We start from the raw sequence: 12,051 nt of genomic DNA, 5'->3' as shown, positions 1-12,051 counted from the left end.
TCCAATTTGTCCACATGCCTTCTGTAATGGGGGGCCCAAAAGTTGGATGCAATACTCCCGATGTGGCCTCACCTGTGCCAAATAGAAGGGAAATAATCACTTCTCTCAATCTGCTGGCAACGCCCTAATGCAGCACCATATGCCGTTAGCCTTCTTGGCAACAAGGGCACACTGTTGACTCTGATCCAGCTTCTCATCCACAGTAATTCCCAGGTCCTTTTCTGCAGAACTGCTGCTTAGCCAGTCAGGCCCCAGCCTGTAGCAGTGCCTGGGATTCTTCCTTCCTAAGTGCAGGACTCTGCACTTGTCATTGTTGAACCTCAGATTTCTTTTGGCCCAATCCTCCAATTTGTTTAGGTCACTCTGGACCCAATCCCTACCCTCCAGTGCTTGGATTCTTTACATGCCTTCACAGAGCAAAGATCACATGTTCCATGATTTCATGGGCAGAGTTTTAGGTCTATTTTCATTCAGGGAACTATGCTATAGGGTGCCATTCCGGTGTGGACATGACAGGTGGATCAACATAGATGCACATTGTGACCCTTCTCAGGGTGCTGAGGGCTGTGAGTCTCCTTGTTGCCACCTGTCACTAGTAAGAGGGACTTTTGCATTTGCCAGCTGGATGTTAGTAACCAAACTCACCCAGCCTGTCAGGCACTCAAGCACCCTCCTCTGAGCTACAGCAGCCCTGCCAGTCAACAATAGAGGCACCCTAAGCCCTGAGTTCCTTCAATGTGTCCCCCTCTGGCGTCCAGCCCCGATCACCAGATACTCAGAGAAATCCCAGATCCTCTTTTCCTGAAGCAATGGTATATCCCCTGTTACCAGTTTTACTGTAGACCACTGCTCCTGTTTCACACACAGCACTTCAGTACACTTATCGAACAAATGGAAATTTATTTAAAAAGGAATAGAAATTTAAACAGAAACAAACATGCATGATGGAAACCAACCGTTACCCAACGGAACAAAATTACAAAACGCAACCTACACTTTTTAATAGTTATCTTTCCCTATCTAAGTAGATTCTCACCTCACACTTCAGTCTGTTGCAGTGATTGCCTTTGATGAAGCATCACTGGTTGTTAGGGATCTCCTTGGTGAATGGACCCAGAGTGTTTTTCCAGGGTTTGGATCCAAACGATAAAGGATGTTTGTTCTCTATCTAACCCTGGCATCCTTTGGAACTGTCATCAGGGACACTGAACTAGGAAGTGGAGTGGTACAAACAATTTTCCTTGGGTCATTGGTCACTATAGCTCCCTTTACGGGGGTGGAAGCCAAGAACTGGGTGTGGACTCTTTCAACCCCAGTTCTTTCCAAATCTTTGGCCTTGGTTAGGGTAAATTTACACTTCTCTGAAGTGGAATCCTTTACAAAACCACTCAAAATCTCAGCAGTGTTAGTGAGAAATGGCTTTCTGAAACATGCCCAGCTTTTCTTTAATTCGGTGGCACAGGTCCAGGCAAGGGACTGGATCCACGCCTGGATCAGAATCTCTATTAGTTACCAGAGCTGGCGTTTCTATTCAAGAATATCTATTTTTCTGAAGCTATTACATTTTCAACACTGATTTCATTTTATACACATTTTTAGCACCTACAAATGGTGAATTCAACAAAAATCCCATTTCTATTTTCTCAACATCTGTGCCACGAAGGGCAGCATTTCCCATATCATAGGATTAGCTAGGACAGACCTTCTGTAGGGCCTGGGTTACAAATGCTTTGGGAACCAAATCATGGGCATTTTCCCTACTTCAAAATCACTTAATATGGAATTCTCTCCCCAGATCATCTGAGACAATATTGCCTTAAACAAGTGAACTACACTGTGCTCATATACACTTCCTTCAGTTAGTTGGGGTTCTGCTGTTGTTCACCATTTCCGAATGGAGATTTTAAATCACTGCTGTTTCTTTGTTAGCATATCCAGTAACTTGGAGAGTTCTCTCTTGTTGACAGAGCTTTCTCCATGTCATCAAGGAGGGATGGAGAAAAAGCAAAGCTGAAGTGAGAAATGATGACTTTAGCAAATGGTCATGTGTCTTAAATTCTCCAATAAATCTGAGCTACATTCTATGAAACTGAACTAATATCCAATTAGGTGACCAAATAGCCTTCAGGAAAGATAGAAACCCACATCACAGAGAGATAGAATTCATGACATTGGAAGTGTCAAGTGAAATTCCAGAGCAGGTTACATCTGAGTTTTCAGAATCAGGACAAGAGATTCTCCCATCACATTCTCTTCTGATCCATTCAAACCTGCTTCACTCAGCACTGTCTCAATAGTCAGTTATGTTATTTAGAATTTTTTTTAGTATCAGAGCACCCACATAATGAGGTGGAAACAGCCCCCTTGCCAGAAGTGGCTTTACCAATAGATGGATCTTGGGATTTAAACTCCCAATAACCACACTGTGTTTGGGATCCATTTGAATTCCCCTCCCAGGTCTTTGACACTTTCCTCTCTAGTCATAATGACTCTGATATAGGATTAAAGAAGTCAAAGCATCATCTCCAAGCACAGACAATGGAGAATGCTTCATCACATGACAGTTTGAGAAGCAGATGGATAGAATGTGATGAATATAAACTCTACATGGCTCAGGCAAAAGGTAAGAGTTCTGCAGTGATGGGGAAGAAGGTAATCTCTGAGTTACCCTGTCTCCTTCCAGTGTCAGAGAGGCTGCCCCTGCTCCTCTTCATTTACATATAATTTGATAGGTTCCCAATAATAGCTGCTCTTTAGCAAAACCCAGGGCAACGTGAGAACAACTGGCAATGATAAAATCTGCATCATTGGTGACTCTAACAATAACTTTGCAATAGGAGGAATGGTATACATGTGATGCTCCCTGGTTCCTGATAGGAAGAGTACACTCAAATTACTCATGGGACAATACAAAGAACAAATAGGTCCACCTCAAGAGAGGGCAAACTGCAGAAGGCAAGAATGGGCCACTCATCTGGACAAGCTGAGGGTTAACAGTACTGAAAACAGTTCAAACAGCTTTAAAAGTTACTATGTGGGAATCAGGAAAAGTATTAAAGAAAAAAAAGGTAGTGATAGCCCTAGAGGTTTTTATGGTGTTGATCTCCCTTGCAGATTCTCTGATGGCTAACATGGGCTGAGTGCCAAGAGAAAGTATTCCCACACTCACTGCATTCATAGGGCCTCTCCCCTGTGTGGACTCGCTGATGTTTAGAAAGGTCTGAGCTGCTAGTGAAGCATTTTCCACACTCACTGCATTTGTAGGGCCTCTCACCTGTGTGGATTCTTTGATGAACAGAAAGGGCTGATCTTTGAGTGAAGCTTTTTCCACACTCACTGCATTCATAGGGCCTCTCCCCTGTGTGGAGTCTCTGATGTTCACAAAGGGCTGATCTGCGAGTGAAGTTTTTCCCACACTCGCTGCATTCATAGGGCCTCTCTCCTGTGTGGATACTCTGATGACTAATAAGGCTTGAGCATTGACTGAAGGTTTTCCCACACTCACTGCATTCATAGGGCCTCTCCCCTGTGTGGATTCTCTGATGAACAGAAAGAGCTGATCGGTGAATGAAGTTTTTCCCACACTCTCTGCATTTATAGGGCCTCTCCCCTGTGTGGATTTTCTGATGACTAATAAGGTGCGAGCTGCGATTGAAGGTTTTCCCACACTCATGACATTCATAGGGCCTCTCCCCTGTGTGGATTCTCTGATGGTGAAAAAGGCCTGATCTGTGAGTGAAGCTTTCCCCACACTCACTGCATTTGTAGGGCCTCTCCCCTGTGTGGATTCTCTGATGAATAGAAAGGGCTGAGCTGCTAGTGAAGCATTTTTCACACTCACCACATTCGTAGGGCCTCTCCCCTGTGTGGATTTTCTGATGGTGAGAAAGGCTTGATCTTTGAGTGAAGCTTTCCCCACATTCACTGCATTCGTAGGGCCTCTCCCCTGTGTGGATTTTCTGATGGTGAGAAAGGCTTGATCTTTGAGTGAAGTTTTTCCCACACTCACTGCATCCGTAGGGCCTCTCTCCTGTGTGGATTCTCTGATGACTAAGAAGATGCGAGTTGCGATTGAAGGTTTTCCCACACTCACTGCAATCATAGGGCCTCTCCCTTGTGTGGATTCTCTGATGTTGAAAAAGGCCTGATCTGCGAGTGAATCTTTTCCCACACTCTCTGCATTCGTAGGGCCTGTCATCTGTGTGGATCCTCTGATGTTTAGAAAGGTATGAGCTGCTAGTGAAGCATTTTCCACACTCACGGCATTCGTAGGGCTTCTCCCCCGTGTGGATTCTCAGATGAACAGAAAGGCTTGATTTGTGAATGAAGTTTTTCCCACACTCAGTGCATGTATTTTTTCTCTTTCTCCTGAGGATTTCCTGCTGTGCTGTGGTTTCCTTGAGGCCCTTTTGAGTTCCCCAACAGGAAATAAATTTACCCGCTTTCTCCCCTGGCTGGTTTCCCTGCTGTGTTTCTGGTCTGTGCTGAATTTCACAGGATTTTCCCTGCTCATAATCCCTGGACACATTCCTTTTTGATTGTTGTGATAATGCTCTGTGTTTTTCTACTTGCTCAATATTTTCCTGCTGAGAATTCTGCTCCTCCTTCTCACAAAGCATTGCATCACCTGCTGTGATAGAGACAGAAACCTCAAACAGGGATGGAAAGGGGAAGGCAAAACCAAAACAAGTGTTGGAGAGAGGTCAAATAAAAATCACGAACTGAACTCCCCCAAACAGGGGAGAGGAGGAGGATCAATTCAGCCTTCACATCCCATCCAAATTCACAGGGGGAAGTGAGCAAGCTACTGCCTGGTGTCTGCTAGGATCTACAGGAAGCCATGAGCTATATTTACCCCAAGGATACAACCCCTTGGAGGAACAATAATGAACCAAGAGACCTCCCAAGGTCTTTGTAGGGCATCCCAGATGTTTCCTTCAGGCACTTACAGATTCTGAGTTGCTTTAATGTTTTCTCACCTGTGCAGGAAGCTCTCAGGATCTCTCTTTCCTCTGAACCCTGGAGGTCTGGGACCCATGACTCTTCCCCTTGTTCCAGCTGGGACATCATATTAGGTTGGGAAACTGGAAACCCTGCTCAGATGAAAGAACAAAGGAGTTAAGTTGATTTCATAAGACTTTGTCATAAAAAAACAAACATTCTATTAATTTAACTTCAATGCTTAGTGTGACCTGGTGTGCCTGGGACAGTCCTGACTGAAAATGCCAAGGTCAGGGTAGGCTGAAAAAGGGAGAGCAAATGCTCCCAAAACTGGTGGTTAACACTGAAGTTGAAAGCAACTAAGAGTCCTGTGGCATCTTTAAGACTAACCGATGTATTGGAGCATAAGCTTTCGTGGGTGAATACCCACTTCATCAGATGCAGCTTATGCTCCAATACATCGGTTAGTCTTAAAGGTGCCACAGGACTCTGTTGCTTTTTACAGATCCAGACTAACACGGCTACCCCTCTGACACTGAAGTTGAAGTCACTGACCAGTCACAAACTATGCTTCTGATCACCCACACTGGTTATCAAGAAGCTGAAAAAAGAAATCCCACAGCCCCCTTTATTGCAGCCCAGTTCTCTGACTCCCAATCAGCACCTAGATCCAGTACAGTGAGAGGTTATTTAAAATCTCTGTGCATAGACAAAATGTTCTTCTTACCCCAAAGGGTCAGCCACAGTACCAAGTCACTACAGGTTTGGATCTTACCCAAAATATCATGCTCCTAGCCAATCCTTTTGCATCTAAACTAAAGGTTTAGAAGAAAGAAAGAGAGAAAGAAGTTAAATGGGAAGGCGGTCAGATACATTCTGAAATCTATACTGGGTTCTTAGCAGTATTGGTGAGTTGCTGGCTTGAAAGTCTGTCTGGAAGACATCCACAGCTCGGATGAGTCATTTAGTCCTTTATTCAAGGACTCAGTTTGTAGAGAAGTTGCTCCAGAGGTAGGAAGAGGGATTGAAGACAAAATGGAGATGATGCAGGTGCCCTTTACATTCCTTTTGCCATGTGGCCTGTAGTTCCTGTGTCCCAAACACAAGCTTCACAGCACATGGCATGGAAAAACTGGAGTTCTCAGTACACAGGCATACCCCTGCATATCTTGCTGACTCAATAGGTGTATTCTCTTGGTCCTTTCCATGGGCTCATTGTACAGCGATGACCCTGGATGGGCCATCAAACAGGCTAGGCAGTGCTGATGCCAATATGTCTGGGGGTGTCACCCGGAAACGCTGCACAAGTCTGGAAATACAGATATATCCTACATATCTATAACTCACAATACAAAGGTGATACCAACAGAAACAAAATTATCATACTTGGAAAATCATAACATTTTCACTGACACCTTACATGGCATATCTAACATGATTCATTTTAATTTTGTCAGATTGGTATTAATAATAATAAAATAGTAATAGAAAGCGTCTCACAATTCCACACAGTGTCACACTTAGTAAACCAGTGAATTCCCAGGACCAACCTTGAAGATTCAAAACACTCTGCTTATGAGGGATTAAAATACCCACATATCGGCTGGGAACATGCAGACAGTCAGACACTGCCAGTCTGTACCCCTATGTTCACTCTTCTAGAAAATTATGATTAATTTTGTACACAGTATGGCTTGTGAGGTATCATTTGAAAACTCAATCTACTGAATATTATCCTCCTGTTAAAATGTGTAGCAACACTGTATGTAAAGTTATCAGATTTTACTGTATGATATTACTGAAAAAGTTACAATTCTGGGGAACACCCACAGACCAGTTCCTCAGATACAGCAACCCAAACAGCTGGTCAAATAGCCATTCTGCGGCAGGGGGAAGGTGTGAAGACAACATTTACATTCCATCACAGGGACCACTTGAGGCTACTATCTACAACAGACAGCCTGTCACCATGACTCAGCTGAGAACTTCAGTTGTTTCTAGTACAAAGGACTGAATTATAAAGAGGTGAGGAAAATGCTTGAGCCTCTCTCTCTCTCTCTCCCTCTGCTCATGACAACTCCTAAAGAACTGAACTTGGGCGGCAGGGGCAGGTTAGGGGGAGTCCTGGCTGAAAGGAAAGCCAGCCTGTCTCAGCATAGGTAAGAGAAGCATTTGCTTTGAATCCATTTTTGATTGTTAAGTTAGACGTTAGTTTGTGTTTTATCTTGCGTTTCTTTTGTAAACAAATTCTGACTTTTATGCCTCATTACCTGTGGTCACTTAAAAATCTTTTTTTCCCCAGTAGTTAATTTTGTTTCATTGTTTTATTAAACCGGTGTGTTTGGATTAAAGTGTGTTGGAAACTCCATTTGGGATAATGGTGCATGTCATTTTCCACTAATGAAATGACAGACTTCCTATAAGCTTGTGTTGTTCAGTAGTGTGCTGGACAGTGCAAGATGCACATTTCTGGGGGAAGTCTGGGACCAGAGAATTTTCTGGGGTTCTCCTGTGGGGTACTGTAATTCGGGAGTCGCTGACTAGCAGCACTCAATACTGTGTTGCTGGGAGCAAGTTACATGCTGGAGACTGTGTGTTAACTGCCCAGGAGTGGCTTTTTTCACAGTAAAACAGTGTAAAAGGCACCCCAGCTTGGGGAACTGAGGGGACACAGCTGTTCAACTGTCCAGATTGTACTCTGGTTAATGTCACAGACACTCAATTTCAAAGAGGCTCCTAAAACACAGAAAGTAAATCCATGTCCCAGAAATCAAAGACTCCAGACAGAGGGCAAGTCTCCCTGGCACTGCTTCTTCTTGACAGAGGTCCAGAGACAATGAGAGAGTCCTGGGGAAGCTGGGAACAGTAAGCATGGGCTGGTGGGGTTCAGTGGAGAAAGGGAACAGGAAGGGCAGGGATATTACTGAATGCAGGATCTCAGCAGTACTAGATGTTAGGATAACATATATTGCAGCCCATTGGAAAACATAATCCCAACTATACATACATACACACACATACATATATAGTTTATGGGGTCTAAATTAGCAGTTTCCACTCAAGAGAGGGATCTTGGAGTCATTGTGCATAGTTCTCAGGAAACATCCACAGAGGCAGTGAAAAAGCGAACAGAATGCTGGAAATCATTAAAAAAGGGATAGATAATAAGACAGAAAATACAGTAACTCCTCACTTAACATTGTAGTTATGTTCCTGAAAAAATGCGCATTTAAGCAAAATGATGTTAAGTGAATCCAATTTCCCCATAAGAATTAATGTAAATGAGGGGGTTAGGTTCCAGGGAAATTTTTTTCACCAGACAAAAGACTATATCTACACACACACACACACACAGAGTATAAGTTTTAAACAAATAATTTAATTCTGGTACACAGCAATGATGATTGTGAAGCTTGGTTGAGGTGGTGAAGTCAGAGAGTGGGATGTTTCCCAGGGAATGCCTTACTGCTAAATGATGAACTAGCAATTGGCTGAGCCCTCAAGGGTTAATTCGTTGTTAACGTAGCCTCACACTCTACAAGGCAGCAGGAATGGAGAAGGGAGACTGCATGGCAGACAGAGACACACACTGTGTGTGTATGAGAGAGAGATGTGCATTTCCCCTTTAAGTATGCTGACCCCACTCTTAAGTACACTGCCTTGTTAATTAGATAGGCAAGCTGAGACCGCAGCTGCTGCCAGGAAACTCCCTCCATCCTGAGCCTTGTCATGTGTCCCCCCTGCTCTATGGAAGATGGGGTAAGTGGGGTGCAGGAGCAGGGGGGAGGGGGACACTCTGACAGCCCCCTTCTTCCCCCTCTCACCCCACACAGCAAGCAGAACTCTCAAGGAGCAGCTCCAAGGCAGAGGGCAGGAGCAGCACATGGCAGTGGGGGGAGGGACAGCTGAACTGCCAGTAATTGGTAGCCTGCTGGGCAGCTGATGCCCAGGCAATTTAGGGGAACATAGAGCTGATAGGGGGGCTTCCGGTCCACCCTGGTTCCAAGCCCCCACCAGCTAGCTGCAACGGGCTGCTCTTCCTGCAAGCAGTGAACAAAGCAGGCGGTTGCCAAATGACATTACAAGGGAGCATTGCGCAACTTTAAACGAGCATGTTCCCTAATTGATCAGCAGAAGAACAACGTTAACCGGGATGATTTTAAGTGAGGAGTTACTGTGTTATATTGCCTCTATATAAATCCATGGTTCGCCCACATCTTGAATACTGCGGGCAGATGTGGTTGCCCCATCTCAAAAAACATATATTGGAATTGGAAAAGGTTTAGAAAAAGGCGGGGGGGGGGGGACAACTAGGGGTATGAAACAGCTTCTGTGTGAAGAGAGATTAAAAAGACCGGGACTTCTCAGCTTGGAAAAGAGACGAAGAAGGGGGGATATGAGAGAGGTCTATAAAATCATGACTGGTGTGGAGAAAGTAAATAAGGAAGTGTTATTTACTCCTTCTCATAACACAAGGACTAGGAATCACCCAATGAAATGAATAGGCAGCAGGTTTAAAACAAACAAAAGGAAGTATTTCTTCAAACAATGCACAGTCAACCTGTGGAACTCTTTGCCAAAGGATGTTGTGAAGGCCAAGACTATAACAGGGTTCAAAAAAGAACGTGATAAATTCATGGAGGATAGGTACATTAAAGGCTATTAGCCAGAATGGGCAGGGATGGTGTCCCTAAAAACTCTGTTTGCCATAAGCTGGGAATGGGCGACAGGAGATGAATCACTTGATGATTACCTGTTCTGATCATACCCTATGGGACACCTGGTATTGGTCACTATTGGAAGACAAGATACTGGGCTAGATGGACTTTTGATCTGACCCAGTATGGCCGTTCTTATGTACTAGGGAATGTAGTGAGTCCAACGTAATGGAAGGGAGTAGGAAAATACCTGGGTGTGGAGAACACTGGGAAATTAGAAGCTGTAATTCAGGAGCAACAGAGTCTAATTAGTCTGGAAACTCAGAATGTAAAAAGAAGAATCAGGATCATGTGACTTTGGCAATGAGGGACTCAAAAATCCAAAGAGCTTGCAGGGACATGAAACTGGGGCTATTACACATGGTGATGGAGGAGCAAGACTCTGCATGGCTCAAGAAGTTTCACGACCAACCTAGGCCATTTTCACATGCTGGGGTGCAATCCAGAATAGTGAGGATTTGTGTCATCTGTAATCCTGGGTGAGATTCAATGTTCTGCTGCTGGAGCTCCCTTTTCTGGATACTCCCAGCCAGCATTCAAGGGTGCACTGAGTGTCTGTGTGATAAGTAACCCTGGACCAGCAGTTCTGACTCTAGCAGCCTGTTTTTTATACCCCAAGGACATTCTGGTCTGGGTGGAGAAGGCTCAGGTTTGAAGAGAAGGTCAGGGGTAGGAAGCTTCTGTTCGTTATGCTGGACCTAACCTCCAGCTTTACTTGAACAAACCAGAGATATTTGACACACTGAGATACTGCTCCTGCACTCTGTTCCCAAAGCGTTCTGCAGCAGGGGAGGGTCTCTCGTAGTGTGTGTGTTACTGGCATATTGGGGTGATGCTGAAACAGGACAGAGTAGAGGTGGCATTGTGGGCTGGTGTGAACCTTATTTCTTCATTTCCCCTTCCAAGAACCGAGGGGACAGTAACCCTTACCCAGCGAGGTCACATACTCATAGTTCTCCTGCATGATGTCTCTGTAGAGAGTTCTCTGAGTGGGGTCCAGCAGAGCCCCCTCTTCCCTGGTGAAATATACAGCCACCTCCTCGCAGGTCACCAGCCCCTGAAAGAGCAAGAGCCCAACACTCAGTACCTGCTGCCCCACTCACAGCCCCAGTATTTGTGGGGGGAGAGGAGCCGATCAAATGGAAGCTCAGGGTGAAGGGACAAAGAGAGAGCCCCTTGTCTCTCCCAGCAGATCCATCACACACCTACTAGCCACAGACTGATGCAGGAGATGGGACCTCTAGCAGGGTCCAGGGAGAGCTCCCTGGTAGGAAGCCCCAACACCCTCCTCATTGTGAGGAGCTGGATATGAAGGGAGGAGAATCTCCCCTAAACCTGACTGGTGGGTGCCCCCTTCCTATCTCACAGCAGCCACTGGTTAGTTAGGTCAGCCTCAAGGACTAGGAGTCTGGTCAGTTTTCCTAGCTCCATGTAGGTGGGTTATTTTCTGTTCAACAAATTAGAGCATTTTTCCACCTCCGAACCTCATGGGTCTGTTCCCAGAATCTAGGCCACTTATTAAACAACTCCCAGCAGGTTTGCCATGGCCTGTCCTCCTCCCTTTCTCTACCCTGTGCATGTCCTGCCCCACTGAAACCTCCAAACCAGACTGTGCAAACTTTCCCATCTCCCGTATATTTGCTGTCCCCCTCTCTCCTGCAGGAACCCACCAGCAACCCCCCGATGATCCCTACATAAACTGGCTCCTCTGCAGCCATTTCTCTCCCCGTCCCATAGGAGGCTGCGATGAATTGGAGTGAAACATGGACATCATTCTTTGGACTGTATGGATTAGAAGGGCAGTTCTGGAGGATTCAGAACAGGCTTTAGTTAATTTCACAGCACGATTCCCCCAGGCTCTTTCCCTGCAGACAGACACCCTACATTCTGCCATGCTGAGAAAATGCTCAATCTCTTTATTACAGTGTAGACCTGTCCCCTCCTGCCAGGCTAAGCCCACAGACATATTTTTAACCTCCCTTCTCTCTCCCCACATCCCATAACAAAGTCTCTGAACACAATGCTAGAACAAAGGAGTCACTTTCGATGATTCCCTCTGACACTGACCCCGTGGCAGCCACACCCCAGCAGGAGAGACAAGAGAGCTGATCATTTGAGAGGAAAAGTGTAGGGTTACCATATTTAACAAATAAAAAAAGAGGACCCTCCACAGGCCCTGCCCCCGCCCATTTCCACCCCAACCCCGCCCTTTCCCCGCCCCAACTCCGCCCCCTCCTCCCTCCCACTCCCAGCCACGTGAAAAGGGCTGCCCGAGCGCTACCGGCTTCACGGTTTGCTGGGCAGCCCCCAGACCCTGCACCCCCGGCCGTTGCTTCCTCAGTGCAGCTGGAGCCTGGGAGGGGACGCGCCCAGCCGGGGTTGCAGGGTCTGG

General features: G+C 45.7%; 2 protein-coding genes across 2 annotated transcripts in view; one reads left to right on the top strand and one right to left on the bottom strand.

Annotated features, from left to right (window-relative positions):
* Window positions 1-12,051, top strand: part of LOC117869999 (zinc finger protein 883-like) — an 80,149-nt gene that overhangs the window by 45,407 nt on the left and 22,691 nt on the right. The gene's annotated exons all lie outside the window — the stretch shown is intronic.
* Window positions 888-12,051, bottom strand: part of LOC117870004 (zinc finger protein 883-like) — a 75,153-nt gene continuing 63,989 nt past the window's right edge. The window contains exons 2-4 of the mRNA XM_034757152.1: window positions 10,072-10,716; window positions 4,980-5,093; window positions 888-4,630 (exon numbers count right to left, since the gene is read on the bottom strand). Of these exons, the coding sequence (XP_034613043.1) occupies window positions 3,081-4,630; window positions 4,980-5,093; window positions 10,072-10,195 (1,788 nt within the window). The 5' untranslated portion in view covers window positions 10,196-10,716 and the 3' untranslated portion in view covers window positions 888-3,080. The remainder of the gene's footprint in view (window positions 4,631-4,979; window positions 5,094-10,071; window positions 10,717-12,051) is intronic.

Source organism: Trachemys scripta, chromosome 25, assembly GCF_013100865.1.
Source record: "Trachemys scripta elegans isolate TJP31775 chromosome 25, CAS_Tse_1.0, whole genome shotgun sequence".
In the NCBI taxonomy this organism is placed as follows: Eukaryota; Metazoa; Chordata; order Testudines; family Emydidae; genus Trachemys; species Trachemys scripta.
Note: the sequence above shows the minus strand (reverse complement) of the source record. Positions and strands in the feature narration are given on the sequence as shown.